At 41.6% G+C, this 18,240-nt stretch overlaps 1 protein-coding gene across 1 annotated transcript in view; it reads left to right on the forward strand.

Annotated features, from left to right (window-relative positions):
• The window catches only part of LOC143766302 (uncharacterized), a 41,521-nt gene that overhangs the window by 1,066 nt on the left and 22,215 nt on the right, over positions 1-18,240 (forward strand). Inside the window, exons 5-6 of the mRNA XM_077253871.1 lie at positions 179-269; positions 1,558-2,679. Of these exons, the coding sequence (XP_077109986.1) occupies positions 179-269; positions 1,558-2,679 (1,213 nt within the window). The remainder of the gene's footprint in view (positions 1-178; positions 270-1,557; positions 2,680-18,240) is intronic.

Genomic DNA, 18,240 nt, shown 5'->3' on the forward strand with positions numbered 1-18,240 from the left:
AGCTGTCATGAGATCTCCCCTATGATGTGTAGACGGCTGTGAAGGACTTGTGTTCAGTCTTCTTTTATCCACCAGTATCAAATGTTTTATACTTGTGTAATGTGGAGATAGCAGGATTAGAGCTGATCTTAGATGTGACTTCTCCATCTGTCTGTGACTTTTACAATATTTGTTTCAGGATGAAGATCTGACCTATATTAATACTACAGAGACATATGTGAGGGATGATGAGCGGTATAAAGAGGAGATTCCTATAGATAACTGCCCAGGTGAGTAGTAACTACTGAATGCAGAGAAGTCACAGATCCTTCTCATGTATATCGTATTTTTCAGATTATAAGATGCTCTTTTTCCCCCCACATTTTTTTGGAAAATGGGGGTGCGTCTTATAACTCAAATATACCTTACTGGCTGCAGTTGAGTGGGGTCCCAGGGTCACAGCTGGCAGAGCCCTGGGTGCGGCTCCCTATGAACTGGTGAGATTTTACATTATATGTGCCACTGTGTCTAACTTCGTATTCCGTACTCATGGATCTGTATTGTCTGTTATGTTTTTGACAATCTATTTTAGTGTATTCTGATATTTACTACCATGTTTTACTATGATGCGTTTATTACATTGGTATACGTCAGTAACATTTAGATCATACAGGGTAGTATATACCTTGCATTTATTATCTTTTGTACTGTAGTCCTATCTGACTGTATGTAACCTGAAAGGCATACCTTATGGTATGTTATCTTTCATCAGCCTAGAATCTTGTGTCTGTTTGTTCCTAATTTTAATTATTGTTAAAATAAATTTATATTTTTAATATATCTTCTGCCTCACACTCTTCTCCCTTCGGCTTTTCTAGCTTTATGTGCAATTTTCTATCTTGCTCATAATATTTATATACTAATAAAATAACAAATTATAGAAAATTTACCAGTAAAATTAACTGCTCACATGATGTAAAATGTTCACAAGCATATATTGCTGGCTGCCGCAGATCCAACGGTCGGCATGCGACCGTAGCTGAATCTGAGGATTTGTGGGTTATGATCCACGCTGCCAGCTCATCCAAAAACAGACCAAATGTATAGTTGAACAGTGGTTTATTCTATGCGTTTTGGAGTGCACATGACTCCTTCCTCAGGAAATACCACAACCCACAAATCCTCCTTTTCAGCGATGATATTTATTTAGGTTTAAATAATTTTTACTTGAATCCAGGAGTGGATTGTAAAGATAATTTAAAAAAAGAATAGTACTAAGCCAGCTTTATACTCTCTAAAGCCATGACCATGCCACTCTACATTGCGCTACGCTAAAGTGCAGCTGTCGGGGGGAGGGGTGTTGAAACAGATACACACTACATAATAACATTAATCTATAGGTGACTTTATGACTCTCTACTGAGCAATTTTCTTTAAAGAGTGGCGACGTGTTTAATTTAGCATCCTAATGAGTTTCAATCTGCCAAAGTCAAAAACATCTATGTTTATTAATTTAGGAATAATGTATAATTTCAAAGTAATATAATCCAAAATAATAAAATTGAGTTTTATTTTTAGGAGATAACTATACTTGGAACCCAGAAGGACATCAAATATCTTCCTATTTCAAGGCAGGTGGTCATAGAATCACATATGATACATATGATGACCATGCCATTATCCCATGTATACACGCTGCCCTTCAAAGCAAAGACCTATCATCTGATGCTTTTCAATTGGTCCTATCTTCTGATTCATTGCAGATTGAAAAGCAAAATCACAGAGCTCATACAGAAATTAAGCCATGTTCAAGTTCGGAAAGTGAGAAATGCTTGAACCATGAATCCGATCTTGACACACATCACCGAGTTCACACTGTGGATAAGCCGTATTCAGGTTCAGGATGTGGGAAATGCTTCAACCATGAATCCAATCTTCTTACACATCAGCTAATTTACTTAGCGGAGAAGCCATATTCATGTTCAGAATGTGGGAAATGCTTCAACCATGAATCCGAACTTCTTACACATCAGCGAATTCACTTAGCGGAGAAGCCATATTCATGTTCAGAATGTGGGAAATGCTTCAACCATGAATCCGATCTTCTTACACATCAGGGAATTCATTTAGTGGAGAAGCCATATTCATGTTCAGAATGTGGGAAATGCTTCAACCGTGAATCCGATTTTATTAAACATCAGCGAAGTCACGCGCTGGAAAAGCCATATTTATGTTCAGAATGTGGAAAATGTTTTAATCGGAAATCATATCTTGTTGAGCATCAAAGAATTCATACAGGAGAGAAGCCATTTTCATGTTCTGAATGCGGGAAGTTTTTTAACCAGAAGTCAGTTTTGGTTATGCATCAGAGAAGTCACACAGGAGAAAAGCCATTTTCATGCTTAGAATGTGGCAAATGTTTTACCAAGAAATCACATTTTGAAACACATCAGCGAGGTCACACAGGGGAGAAGCCATTTTCATGTTCTGAGTGTGGGAAATTTTTTAATCGAAAATCAGTTTTGGTTACGCATCAGAGAAGTCACACAGGAGTGAAGCCGTATTCATGTTCAGAATGTGGGAAATATTTTACACAGAAATCAAATCTTGCTATACATCAAAGAATTCACACAGGGGAGAAGCCATATTCCTGTTCAGAATGTGGTAAATCTTATTCTCAAAAATCACATCTTAATAAACATCAGAGGAATCACTTTTTTTATGTAGCGCATGTGGAAACTGCTTCAACTGCAACTGAGATCTAATTGTGCATCAAAGATCTCAAGTGGAAAACGCCATCATGTCGGGATTGTGAGAAATATCTTATCCACAAATCCCTCCCTAAAGCTAATAAAGAAATTAAAATATTCAATTTATTCTGGAAGGATAATACTTCTTTAGTATTTGTTTTATGTGTGTTCTGTTTGTTATAAGGTTTTTTTTAACCATTATTTATTAAAGTTTTCTAATTTATTTTCATAGCTCTTTGTAGAGTTCTTTTCAATTAATATTCAGGAAATTGCTGATTTCTCTGCCTGTCGCAGTATTTGTTGCTTTTTACTTCAACCCCTTAAGGTCAATGCGTTTTTTTTTTCTACATTTTCGCTTTTTTCTGGCTGTCTTTCAAGAACCATAACTTCTTTTATTTTCCTGCCAACATAGCCGTATCAAATCTTGTTTTTTACAGGGTGAGTTATACTTTTAAACAGCACCATCCATTTTGCCATGTGATACACTGGAAAATGAAAAATGAATTCCAAATTTGGTGAAACTGCAGAAAAAAACACAATTACACAATTTTTTTTTCTTTGAGGGTTGTTTAATTGCATTCATTGCACTGTTAAAGTGAGCTTCCATTGTGATTTTCCAGGCCATTGTCAATCTGATTATGGTGCTACCAAACTTATACTAATTATACTAATATTTGTTTTATTTGTGTTGGAAAAAAATGTGCTTGTTGCCATTCTCCAAGGCCCATAGCATTTTAATTTTTTTAGTGGATTGAGCTGTATGATGCTTGTTCTCTACTGTGGTGAACGGGCATTTTTTATTGACCCCATTTAGGTTAGATGTAACATTTTGATCACTTTTTATAGCATTTTTTTTGTGGAGTTGCAATGGCTGAAAAATCTTAATTACACCGTTTTTGTTTTACTTTTGCTTTTTATAGTTTTTATTGATCAGGTCAATTGAGTTTATATTTTCATAGTCATCTTTTATGAACACCGCAAAACCAAATGTTTATTTTTACAATATTTTTTTTAATAAATTTTTCAAAAGGAAAACAAATACCATATACAAATTGTTGCGCGGGAGACTTGCACGGGCAGTAAGCGCTACCCTACTCACTGAGGTCACTGTTCTGATCTTGCCAGTCTCAGGTCATCTTGCTGAGCTGCCTCTTGCAACATTTCCAGCTCTGCTATATCCTACTGCTGCTGGTGAGTCTTTGCAGGAATTTTAACACTTGTGTCATGCAGAGTTTGGATTCCCCAGCCTATTCCTAGGCAGCATATGGTTTATTAGGCAGCTCCCCCCAACACTCCATGCCTGAACGTAGGTTCCTTGTTGCTTATCTCCAGATCCTATTGGTGCATAGTTGTTCCGGGCCAAATGACCACTTAAACAAATAATAAAATATACATGTCTGTTATGGACCTGGTGGTTAGGTGCACCTGGAATGACCTGATGGTTAAACTAGAAGACATGACAAGCTCTGGGAAGTGGGAACTCTGCTGACCGCAAATCCTAATCCTAACACACACACTAGAAATAGCTGTGGAGTGTACCTAACTCTCCCTAGACGCCTCTTCACAGCCTAAGAGCTAACTACCCCTAAAGATAGGAAAATAAGCCTCACCTTGCCTCAGAGAAATTCCCCAAAGGTAAAGGCAGCCCCCCACATATATTAACTGTGAGTTAAGGAGGAAAGTCACAAACACAGGGATGAAACAGGTTTCAGCAAAGGAGGCCAGACTTACTAAATAGACTGAGGATAGGAAAGGGATCTATGCGGTCAGCACAAAAAAACTACAAAAAGCCACGCAGAGTGTGCAAAAAGACCCCCGCACCGACTCACGGTGCGGAGGTGCCACTCTGCAACCCAGAGCTTCTAGCTAGCAAGGCAATATCATGTTAGCAAGCTGGACTAGAACTTAGCAAGTACTAAGAAATATATTCAGTACACAATGAACAACAAATGAACTAGCAGGGACTTAGCTTCTGCTGGAGTAGACAGGTCATCAGAAAGATCCGAGAGAGATCTGAACCAGTACTGATACATTGACAGCTGGCATGGAGTAACGATCTGAGTGGAGTTAAATAGAGAAGCCAGCCTAGCCGCAAACGAGGGCAGCTGAGGAAGCAACCTCAGAACCAGCAGTTCCACTCACAGCCACCAGAGGGAGTCCACAGACAGAAATCGCCAAAGTACCATTCATGACCACAGGAGGGAGTTCGAGAACGGAATTCACAACACATGTCCCCCACAGTGTGACTTAGTGAAAAAGTAAAAAAAAAAAAGTCAAATATGTAAAAATGTTTTTTTTTTTAAAAAGCGCGTGAAAAAAGTAGATATAATTGGTATTGCCACGTCCGGAACAACCTGATATATAAAATTGTCATGTTTATTATGTACAGTGAACACGGTAAAAAAAAATTTCCAAAATGTCGCTTTTTGTCATACTGACATACCAAATATTGAATGAAAACTGATCAAAAAGATATTTGTGGTATTTACTTGGAAACCCTAAGGTTAAGCACTCAGTATAGAACACAAGAATGTGATTTAGCCTTAGGGTATGTACCCACGGTCAGTAATCGGCAGCATTTTGGATACAGCACCTGTCCGGCTTTTGAACGCAGGGGATTCCGCATGTGTTCACTGAACCGTGTGGAATCACCGCATCCAATACATAGTATGGGTGATATTTATCTTGCGCCTCCGCAAGATAAATTGACATGCTGCGGTCTGGAAAGATGCGCCGCATGTCTGTCTCCACAGGTGTCTGTGCACGCATTGTAGGCATGGGATTTCTTGAAATCTCATCCACTATGCTGTACATCTCGCCGCTGCGGGTTGGATGCCGCATCCAACCCGCAGAGTTTACTGACCTTGGGAACATACCCTCATAGTAAAAGTGATCAAAAAATTATATGCCCCAAAATGGTACTCAAAAACTAAGCCCCCAAACAGCTATGTTCAACAAATAATAAAGAAGTTACAACTCTCAGAATATGACGATTAAATAAGTGTCGCATCCTCCTGGGAGATCTGGGGTTAGGTGCTCTTTTCATATTGCGAATCGCAGGTTTTCCATTTAGCCTGTGTGTTTTGTTCGTCATGTTAAATGGACTTCGTTTCCTTTGGTGCTGAAGAGGTTAACGACTCTTTGCATGCAGGTTAGAGACATGCAGCTCCGTCTCATAGCTGCTCCTGATCTGCTCGTTTTCTCTCTATAAAACCTAGCCAGACCTTCTCATCCCTGGCTGTGAAAGTTTGCTTCATGGCTTGCTGGAGTTTGAGTGCTGAAGTTGGAGTTCGTAGTTGCTAATGATGAGAGAGTATACTCGTTGCTTGGGTTGTCTCCGAGTATTTATGACTGCTCGGATATTTAGTTTTCCTTGCCTCAGCTGGATGATATGCGGTGACTAGACAGCTTGATTACATGTGGGGATTCCCTAGCAACCAGGCAACCTGAGGCATGCTCGGGAAAACCTGAGCAACGAGTATACTCGCTCATCACTAGTAGTTGCTGCTAGAGAATGTTGTGTGCTGTTTTGGATTGTATGCTTTCTCCATTATCCTGTTCCCATTTGGTTTGTACCTTCATATCCTTCCCTTTTTCCTCTCTACCCTTGGTGAGTATTTTTGTAAGTAAATTACTTTTTGTTATCCCTATTTGTCTTACATGTGTATACACTAGCATATCTGTCCTAGGCCTCCTGGAAGAGGGGATCGCATAGGACATTAACAGGAGCATAGTAAGGTGGGAGACTCTGGTCTCTACTACTCCCGGGACATGGATAGTTAGAGTCCCAGTACCAGGGACAGTTTGACACACCCCACTTCCTTAATGAAGACCATTACAGCATGACCTTTTCATAGGCCCCACATGTTTTGATCCTGACATGGATTCTGTCGCTAACCTTGCGAGACAAGTGCAGGATTTTTCTTGCGAGCTGTTAGACCTACAGTCTAAAGTTTATTCACCAGACAGCTGGACTGGAACCTAACGTCACACTCCTGGATAGTTATGCGGGGAGTCAGGACAAATTTGTTAGGTTCCGGGAAGCCTGTAAGCTCTATTTTAGGCTTTGCCTGTTGTCATCTGGGTACAGAGGATAGGGATTGTTGTCTCCCTCCTTCAAGGAGACCTTCAATCCTGGGCCTTCTCACTCCCATCTGACTCATTGTCACTCCAGTCGGTTGATGGATTTTTCGTGGCCCTTGGCCTTGTTTATGATGATCCAGACTGGATCTCCCTTGCGGAATCTAAACTATGTAAGATCCAGCAGTGAGACTGCCCGGCAGAGGAATTCTGCTCAAAGTTCTCTCTGTGGGCCACTGACCCAGTGGAATGACCCCACTCTTGGGAATCTGTTTTATCGGGGTCTGTTTCAATGGTTAAAAGACACATTGGCGCTGTACGAAACAACAGCGTCGTTGGAGGCTGCCATGGCTCTTGTCATACGCATAGACAGACGCCTTCTGGATAGACCAGTAGTCTCCCCACCTCCTGTTTTACTTCCTAGGACTGAAGTTTTCCCCGTGTGCTTTGAAGAATTTGTGCAGTTAATGGGGGCTTTTCCCCTTTATGAGTCTCTTGCGTGAGTGTGATTTTACTGTGGCAAAAAGGGTCATTTTATGGGCAGTTTGTCCATCTATACCTAAATACCAGAAATTGTTGGAGAACTTCTGACCCCAGGTTATGTGGAGGATTACAACCTGGGCGTATATATCTTCTCCACGGGTGTGTCTCAGTTTGTCCTACCTGCAGAATTATTTATTGGTATGGAAACTGAGACAATATCTTTCCTACTGGGTAATGGAGAAGGAGCATATGGTGGATGCTCACTCTGATCCATGGTTTCACCTGTAGTAAGCTGGCGAAGCCCATCCGTATATTTGCAATAGACTCTGCGCTTCTTGGTCAGGGAAGCTTTACACAATTAGCGCATAAATTTAACCTTCCTGTAGGGGCTCTTCACAGGGAGATCCTTTTTTGTTACCTTCTGGAAGGCCTCCCTACTCCTATTGTGTTGGGTCTTCCCTGGTTGACTAAGCATAATCCCGTCATAGACTGGCAGGAAAGAGAGATAATTAAGTGGAGTGATTTGTGCAAGAATAATTGTCTAGGTACTATTATATCCAATGTCTCCACTAAAAACATTCCATCTTTTCTGTCTGATTTTGAGGTGGTGTTCTCTGAAAAGTGGTGTCAAGAACTGCCTCCTCATCATGTGTATGATTGTCCTGTGAACTTGCTTCCAGGGGCAAAGTTGCCCAAAACCAGATTATATAATCTGTCAGGTTTTGAGAGACAGGCCATTAAAGACTATCTCTGAGAGTTTTGCCAAGTGACATATTATACTCTCATCTTCGCCTGTAGCAGCAGGGTTTTTCTTCATTAAAAAGAAAGATGTGGGCTTGCATCGCTGTTTAGACTTTCTGGAGTTAAGCCGGTATACTATCCAGGATACATATTCCCTCCCACTCATTCCTGATTTATTCAATCAGATTATTGGGGCAAAATTTTTCTCCAAGTTAGATCTCAGAGGAGTCTAACATATAATTATAATTAAGGAGGTTGATGAGTGGAAGACTGTGTTTAACTTCCCAGTATGAGGGCCCCCTTCCTTACCAAAGACCGTCACAGCGTGACAACTTTTTTTTATAAAAAAGGGTCTTTTTACTATGTGCTAACAGCAAAACATAAAATAGTCTTATCTCTTATACTGCATGGTGAACTGTGCAAAAATAAAAATAACTATTCTTGTGCTGCTGTTTATATGTTCATTTTGCATCCTAATTAGTTGTCCCCTGTGCGACATTGTCATCTAGATATTTTTCACAGAAACGAAAGTGTTTTTAAAATTTTCTAAATTATACCAATGTAAAGGAAAATGGGACCTTCCAAACATGGAAATGGAACTAGAAAAATATATATCTGTAGTGATTGGAGCATGGTCAGAAATATGTACAGTATGTCCGGGATTATGGAATATGTGGTAATAATGAGAATAACAACAATCAATAGTTTAATTGTTCATAGGTGTCGTGTACATGGGACTAGTGCGTGTATTCATGCCTAATAGAATTATGAGTACGCCAAGGATCAACTATATTTTAGTGATTCATAAGGAATTGAACAGGAGTATATACAACCAGGGCCGCCATCAGGGCATTAATGTCCTTACTGCTGTATGGGGTCATGTGAGCAGAAGTAAAGAGGGGGGGCCTGGATGCATTCTAGGCCCCCTTCTTGTGCTTCTGCTCACTGTCCCAGGGTATAATAACGTAGTATTTGCCATTGCAAGCAGCCTTCCTTGGAGCTCCATGGAACAGCCTTCTGTGACGTGCGTGCATCATCGCTTTTGCACCGGCATATACGCACACCACTCTCTAGAAGTACAAAAGAAGCGAAGCTGCGTTTGCAGATGATCGTGAGAGGTATGAAAACTATTTTTTAAATAAAATGAATTAAATGTTCTCTGGGGGAAGCAAGTGATGATGAATTGAGGGTGTTGAACAGTGAATGATGTACTGAGGAGAGGGAGCGCAAATAATGATGAATTGGGATGGGGACAGCAAATGTTCAATAGAGGGTAGGGGAAAGCAAATGATGAATTGAGGGTGGAGGACAGAAAATGATGACTTGAGGGTGGGGGGTGTTGAGAGCAAATGAATTGGGGAGGGGGACAGCAAATAATGAATTGTGTAGGGGAAAGAAAATGATGATTTGAGGGTGGGGAGAGCAAATGATGATTTGAGGATGGGGTACTGCAAATGATAATGAATTCAGGGTGAGGGCAAGCAAATGATGAATTAAAGGTGGGGAGATGTGGAGAGTAAATTATTAATTGAGGGTGGGGTACAGCAAATGCTAATGAATTGAGGGGAGAGCGAATGATACTGAATTGAGGGGAGGGGAGAGCAAATGATAAATTGAGACTGGATGCTGGGGGATAGTGATGAATTGAGTACAGGGGTGGGACAGAGAGAAGATATAACAATGAATTGGGGCAGAGTGGGCATGTAAATATAATGAATCGGAGTGGGGGCGTTAAGGAGGCAGGAGTGTGACTGAAAATGTATTGGGGAAGAGTACAAGTTCTAATTAATTTATGTATTTATTGGGAGGGGAAACTAATTAGTGGGGGCGCAGTGGTGGATTACAATTTATATTTGGAATGGTGGGTTGCATAATTAATTATATATTAATGGGTGCACATCTGTATTCAGCTGCGTATTGTAGAAGGGGCAAAAGTGGGAAATTTGCTTTGGAAGTGGTGCTCTAGACAATGGTTTATTTTAAAGCAGAGATGAGTCCTGGCTGGAAGAAGTGATGGCGGGGTCTGCGCTGGATGAAGAAGAAAAGCAAAGATGAAGGAATTCAACTAGACACGTCACCAGTGAGTCAATCAGTGTGTTACCTGTACAATATTAGAGACCTTCCATCCAAAGATAACCTCAACAAGTGCCTTGAAAAATGTTAATCAGGCAAAAAGTTTGATCTTCAATACATTTTGACCATAAGGAATCTGCTTACTGGATCTTGAATATTAGCTTATAAATAAATTGAAAGCTAAATAAAATTGCTACCCCTCATGTTTTTTTTAAAGAGATTTTTACAAAGAGGCTTCAATACAGTTAGGATATTTTTATTTCATAAAGGTGGGTAAGGTAGATCCTCTAAGCCTTAGATAACATGGACCTCAGAAATTGAATACGTAAGCAAGAAAGCACATAGGTAGCAAGGACTTGGCACACTCAGGAATTTCAGAAGCAGGAGGACCGATTAAGGGAAACCCAGCAGGGATGGAATAGTGTAAAAGCACAGTTTGCACAGAAAGTTGAGCACACTAAACATAGAAGTCTAAAGTCTCAATTCCAAGACACTGGTTTGAGTGTCAATGAGCTTTAAAAATGTCTAGGGAGATTGTCATTGATCCACGCCGGGCAACTTGAAAAACCTGATGTTGAGCACAACAGAAGACAGTGGACCCAGGGTCAGGAAGCAGAGCCTGGGCTAACCAGGGCAGGTGTGTAATATACAGTCATGGCCAAAAGTATTGACACCCCTGCAATTCTGTCAGATTATACTCAGTTTCTTCCTGGAAATGATTGCAAACACAAATTCTTTGGTATTATTATCTTCATTTATTTTGTCTTAAATGAAAAAACACAAAAGAGAATGAAGCAAAATGCAAAACACTGATCATTTCACACAAAACTCCAAAAATGGGCCAGACAAAAGTATTGGCACCCTCAGCCTAATACTTGGTTGCACAACCTTTAGCCAAAATAACTGCGACCAACCGCTTCCGGTAACCATCAATGAGTTTCTTTCAATGCTCTGCTCGAATTTTAGACCATTCTTCTTTGGCAAACTGCTCCAGGTCCCTGATATTTGAAGGGTGCCTTCTCCAAACTGCCATTTTTAGATCTCTCCACAGGTGTTCTATGGGATTCAGGTCTGGACTCACTGCTGGCCACCTTAGAAGTCTCCAGTGCTTTCTCTCAAACCATTTTCAAATTTCTAGTGCTTTTTGAAGTGTGTTTTAGGTCATTGTCCTGCTGGAAGACCCATGACCTCTGAGGGAGACCCAGCTTTCTCACACTGGGCCTTACATTATGCTGCAAAATTTGTTGGTAGTCTTCAGACTTCATAATGCCATGCACATAGTCAAGCAGTCCAGTGCCAGAGGCAGCAAAGCAACCCCAAAACATCAGGGAACCTCCGCCATGTTTGACTGTAGGGACAGTGTTCTTTTCTTTGAATGCCTCTTTTTTTCTCCTGTAAACTCTATGTTGATGCCTTTGCCCAAAAAGCTCTACTTTTGTCTCATCTGACCAGAGAACATTCTTCCAAAACATTTTAGGCTTTTTCAGGTAAGTTTTGGCAAACTCCAGCCTGGCTTTTTTATGTCTCGGGGTAAGAAGTGGGGTCTTCCTGGGTCTCCTACCATACAGTCCCTTTTCATTCAGACGCCAACGGATAGTACGGGTTGACACTGTTGTACCCTCGGACTGCAGGGCAGCTTGAACTTGTTTGGATGTTAGTCGTGGTTCTTTATCCAACAATCTTGCGTTGAAATCTCTTGTCAATTTTTCTTTTCTGTCCACATCTAGGGAGGATAGCTACAGTGCCATGGGCTTTAAACTTCTTGATGACACTGCGCACGGTAGACACAGGAACATTCAGGTCTTTGGAGATGGACTTGTAGCCTTGAGATTACTCATGCTTCCTCACAATTTGGTTTCTCAAGTCCTCAGACAGTTCTTTGGTCTTCTTTCTTTTCTCCATGCTCAATGTGGTACACACAAGGATACAGGACAGAGGTTGAGTCAACTTTAATCCATAGATTATCATGAAAAAGATGATCATAAGGCAATTTTTCATATCAAACAAAGAATTTTATTGAAATACTACAAAATTTAAAAACATATTGCCAGATTTGGGGAGTAGAACAGCATCCCCCACTGTTTACCAATGTTGACGTGCAGCACAAAGCGAGACACGGATATATTCCACATCCAACAATCCTGGTTAGAAACCCAATTGGTTATACCAGTTGTTCCATATATGAGTAGGGACATATAATCTCAAGATAGAAAACTACAACAGTGTGAATCCATATACTTAGATGTACCCCACCAGTAACAGCCTAACACACCACTATAGTATTAAAATATACCGCACCAGAGGTTATTGTACAGGCGGTCAATGAACCGGTATAATTACCTTAAAAAGGCTGGGATGTGGATTACCCGCTATCACCTGGGCCCGCACGTCCGCCCCAACTTTAATCCATGTCAGCTGGCTGCAAGTGTGATTTAGTTATTGCCAACACCTGTTAGGTGCCACAGGTAAGTTACAGGTGCTGTTAATTACACAAATTAGAGAAGCATCACATGATTTTTCAAAAGGTGCCAATACTTTTGTCCACCCCCTTTTGTTATTTTTGGTGTGGAATTATATCTAATTTGGCTTTAGGACAATTCTTTTTGTGTGTTTTCATTTAAGACAAATTAAATGAAGATAATAATACCAAAGAATTTGTGTTTGCAGTCATTTTCAGGAAGAAACTGAGTATTATCTGACAGAATTGCAGAGGTGTCAATACTTTTGGCCATGACTGTAGGTCTTCATTTTTTATCCAGTTTTTCTCTTGAAGGAACACTGGATATAAAGATACTAGATTGTGGCCCGATTCTAACGCATCGGGTATTCTAGAATATGCATGTCCCCGTAGTATATGGACAATGATGATTCCAGAATTCGCGGCAGACTGTGCCCGTCGCTGATTGGTCAAAGCCCAGGCGGCCTCGACCAATCAGACGCGGGATTTCCAGGACAGACAGAAAAACCCTTAGACAATTATATATATAGATTCTAATGCATCGGGTATTCTAGAATATGCATGTCCCCGTAGTATATGGACAATGATGATTCCAGAATTCACGGCAGACTGTGCCCGTCGCTGATTGGTCGAGGCAACAGGCCCGATTCTAATGCATCGGGTATTCTAGAATATGCATGTCCCCATAGTATATGGACAATGATGATTCCAGAATTCGCGGCAGACTGTGCCCGTTGCTGATTGGTCGAGGCAACCTTTATGACATCATCGTCGCCATGGCAACCATTATGACATCTACGTCGATACTGTGCCCGTCGCTGATTGGTCGAGGCGAATTCGCGGCAGACTGTGCCCGTCGCTGATTGGTCGAGGCAACCTTTATGACATCATCGTCGCCATGCTGTGCCCGTCGCTGATTGGTCGAGGCCGCCAGGCCTCGACCAATCAGAGACGCGGGATTTCCAGGACAGACAGAAAAACCCTTAGACAATTATATATATAGATTTTGTCAATTATTTATAAATCTCCATTTACCTGGGGTGTTGAGGCTGTCAACATTCCGAAAACAACATTTCAAGGAATACAAGAGTCATTGAGGATGTTGTCGCAGAAGGTACCATAATAACCAATAACACACAGCGTAAAATAGCAGCTCAAGATCCCAAAACAATAAGAAAAAAAAACATACCTGAGATGCGAAGGGCCCACCCCCATTCTCCAGAAGCATATCTGAGGGGGGACAACCGGGGCATATGCCCCAGGTGCAGCCAGCAGCAGGTGCAATTGGGCTGTCTAATGTGCCGGTGTGGAGTGTCTTTCCCCTGGGCTAGGATTTGGCCATTCTCTGAGCCAGCTGACAAGCTGCAGCGCACCAGCTCCCAGAGTCCAGGCTTTCAGACATAAGTACAATTGAAGCTCTGAACACTGGGTCAGAGTGACATCAGCAGCATGATTAGATCATGTGATCTCGCTGCTGATGTCACTTGCCGGCACGCAGAAGAGAGCAGAGGATCAGAGGTAAGTGCTGAAGACACCAAAGATTCAATGTAGGGGGGTGATTCATTCTTCGTGTGGGGGGGATTTGTTTACTGTGAAGAGGGGATTATTCAGTGTGGAGGGGGATCTACTCTGTGTGGAGGGCTGGGGATTTATTACTTTCGTGGGGGGGATTATTCAGTGTGGAAGGGGGATCTATTCTTTGTAGGGGGTGGATTTAATCAGTGTTGAGGGGGACTTATTCTGTGTGTGATGGTGATAGGATGTATGAAGAACAAGGGGTAAATATGTGAGGAGACAGTATGGTTCGCAGGGGTGACATACATGAGAATGGAAGGGGAAATGTGTGAGTTATCAGTATGAGAGGAGAAAAGTGTGAGTGGGCACAGAATAGAGACTTTAGTATTGTGGGGGACGGTGTAAGCCAGAAGTGGACAGTATGCCAAGGAGGAGTGTGATGAGGATGCATAGTATAGAGACTGGGCCATCTAGGGGGGACACAGTGTGAGAGGACAGTGTAAAGGAAACTATGGAAAGAGGATAGTGTGGACAGCGTGTACCAAAAGTGGGACCATTGGTTTTACCATGTGTACTAGAAAACACGAAAAAAATCCAAGTGCGGTGAAATTGCAAAAAAAAGTGCAATCCCACACTTGTTTTTTGTTTGGCTTTTTTTTTACTAGGTTCACTAAATGCTAAAACTAACCTGCCATTATGATTCTCCAGGTCATTAGGAGTTCATATACACCAAACATGTCTAGATTCTTTTTTATTTAAGTGGTGAAAAAAAATTCCAAACTTTTGTTAAAAAAAAAAAATTGCCCAATGTCGGTAAGGGGTTAAGGGCGGGATGTGCTGCACAAGACTGGAAAAGATGGAAGTCTGCAGAGACAACTTTGGTTGAGAAAGTCATCATGAAGTCTAGACAAGATGAAGAAGAGAACGACTACAGAGACACAATAATCTAAAAGGTACGTGGATGTAAATTTTATTTGTGTTACTGACTAATTTTCATATTTTAGTTTATGTTATGAGCATTAAAGGCGTTGTCCAAGTTTGTGATAAGTCTGTTGTCATTCTATGTGACTGCAGACTTCTGCATTCTCACAGCACGCATTACACGCTGTCAGGATTCTCTCTTGCAGGTGATTTATATACATGTGACCACATGCTGACTAGACATGTGTGGCTTCACTCAATGAACTGGGCGAGGCTGGGCACGTAAAATTGGGAATGTGGCCAGAAGTATACAAATTGCATACTTCTGCTGACATGACTGTCCACGCTTGCACTGGCAAGGGAGAATCCTAAAAGGGTGCATTACATGTGCTGTAAGAATTCAGAAGCTTGCAGTCACATAGACTTAAATCTCAAACCTGGACAAGCCCTTTAATTATAAAATGAAGCCTTGTAGCCAATCCTAACAGCATGTATTATACACTGTCAGGATTCAGCTCCACAGTCATCACTTGGACACTTCACTCATATGCAATTTTCATACATGCATGTCACACATGTCACATTTCTTCCTGCTTCTCTCAGTTTTTCTCTGAACATTGGGAGAATTAGAGCAGCTCGCACGTGGCTAAGTGTGCAAATCGCATATGTGCTTGGAGGTTTGTGTAGGGGGTGCCAAACTGAATTCTTGCACCAGATGGCAGAAAACGTAGATACATATCTACCATTCGCCAAATAGTAAAGCAGAGCAATAGTACAGAGTAGATCATCAGCGTAGTGTACAGTTTCTCAGTACTTGGTTAATTAGACTTCACTGCTCGTAGAAATGATCGAACCTTTCAAGGTTCGGTTCGGATTCGCCGTACACACCACCCGTTCGCTGAACAGTTCGTTGAACCCCTTTAGAATCAATGAGAGGCAAAACCTAACAAAGTGACATCAACTGACCCACAGTGGAAATTTGCAAATGGCACAGCAGCAGTCAGCCATGCATGAGGTATCAGGATCAGGGCCTGGTTCAGCATTTACAGTTTGGAGTTGAAGTTTCAATGACGACCTGGTGGTTAAGGGACCAGTGTAAGCCTTCTTAGCTTGGAGACCTCACACCTCATGCAACACCTCCAATTTATTTATTTTTTTAATCCAGCCACAGTCTGCACAAACATCAGTGTCATTGACTACTATTGATAGAAAAATGTAAGAATAGTAACAAATGACTGATCAATTGACTCAGGCCTGCCTGCCTTGGAGGCCTACTTACACGGGCAACCCACCAGGTGAAGACCCAACTTGGAGTCTCCACATTTTAAAAAAAATTGTCACACAGCACAAAAGTGGCATCGATTTCTACAGAGGAGAAACAGTATAATAGACCTCTAACACAGTTTCTATTACAGGCAACCCACCAGATGGAGACCCAACTTGGAGTCTCCACATTTCAAAAAACTGTAGCAACACCAGGCACAGAAGACACCACAAAGATGGCACAGACTGCAATAATGTGGGATAAATACATGACAGTAAAAACGACACCATCGCCTAGTCTGTCCAATCTGTATCTGTGGTGCAAAAGTCATCGGAGATCCATGACTTGTTCCTTCTGATGAAAGTTAGGTAGTCTACACTTTGAGGGGACAGCTGGATGCGCTTATCCATCAGGACACCACCAGCAGAGCTGAAGGCACATTCTTTGGGAACGCTGGTTGCCAAGCATGACAAAACCTCCAAGACATGACAGGTGAGCTAGGGTCACTCTTCCATTTTTGAAGACAATAACGTGTCAAATATAAAAAAATCTGACCATCACATCCAAACATGAATAAGGTCTGAACAGGTGCTTACCTAGAGTAACTAACTCAAATACAATCAAGCAACTAAGGCAGCATTCTGTAGAGCTATAACATGCAAACATGAAATAAAAATTTAACTGCATTACTGCACTAGAAATATGAAAAATTGAGAAAGCTTAGCGCATAGATTGGACAATTTGTGTGTACCTGGCAGCCGCGATAACACGTTTCTCATTGCTAGGACCTAATGCCAATCCGCGCTTAGTCTGCATCTCTCTGGGAACCTAATATGAATCATCTTTAGACTGAAAGCTATATTTAAATGGAGGGGTAGGATCCTGCTGCAATTACAAATGGCTGAGGCAAAGGGGCGGAGTGCTCAGTCAGTCAGAAGGCTAATACAAATATCAAAAAAACTGACTGTCACATTCAAACATGAATAAGGTCTGAACAGGTGCTTACCTAGTAACCAACTCAAATACAATCAAACAAATAAGGCAGCACTTCTTTTGATTGTTCACAACGTGTCAGACTTGTACTCTGTTCTGCTGGTGCACAGGCTGGTCTAAAAAATGTGTTAACTCACAGAAATTGCTTATGCCACTTACACTGCTGCTGCTGCTAATGTTTCTGCGATGACGTCTTGACATTCCCGGGGTTGGATGTCTACAACTGGGCTGCACACTATGTGCCTCACTGCTGTCTTGGGGAATACCACTCTTAAGATTGTCTACAAGTGTATTTCGATACTCCTGCATGCACACATCCCTTTCCAGGGGGGAAGTATCTGGCTAAATTTACTCTTGTACCGTGGATCTAACAGAGTGGCAACCCAGTAGTCAGAACTATTTCTAACTGTAAGAATACGGGCATAGTGTTGAAGATAGTGCAGCAAGAAGGTACTCGTGCTGGGCGCTTCCAGGAGGTCCAAGTCTATGGTGTGTTAGTGGTAGGGTAATACTCAAAGTTGCATCCTCCGTCCCCTCCCGCCAACCAAGGACAACAGAGAGTGTATTTTTATCCTCTTCATCGCCTGACTATTGCGTGTCCATCACCTCATCCTCCTAAATTTATTCCTTGGCTCCTGCATCTTCACTAACAGTTTGTCTGGTACCATGAGCCCTTCTTGATGGCAGTAAGCCACCTGCCTGAGTGAAGACTGTCTGGAAATGTAACATATTGTTATCCCTTCCACATCCTCCTCTGCTTCCAACTCTTCCTCTAGGACCGTCACCTCTTCACACAGACTATTCAAAGTGTGCTTCAGCTTGTAGGTGACCGGAATAGTGATGCTGATGATGGCATTATCAGCGATAACCATCTTTGTAGCCATTTCAAAACTGTGCAGAAGGGTGGTCTTTCACTTGTGCCCACTCCGCAAGCATGATTTGCACCACGTCCGGACTGTGTTGGCCTAGGCTATGCAAAAAGA

The sequence above is a fragment of the Ranitomeya variabilis genome, chromosome 4 (genome assembly GCF_051348905.1).
Source record: "Ranitomeya variabilis isolate aRanVar5 chromosome 4, aRanVar5.hap1, whole genome shotgun sequence".
Lineage (NCBI taxonomy): Eukaryota > Metazoa > Chordata > Amphibia > Anura > Dendrobatidae > Ranitomeya > Ranitomeya variabilis.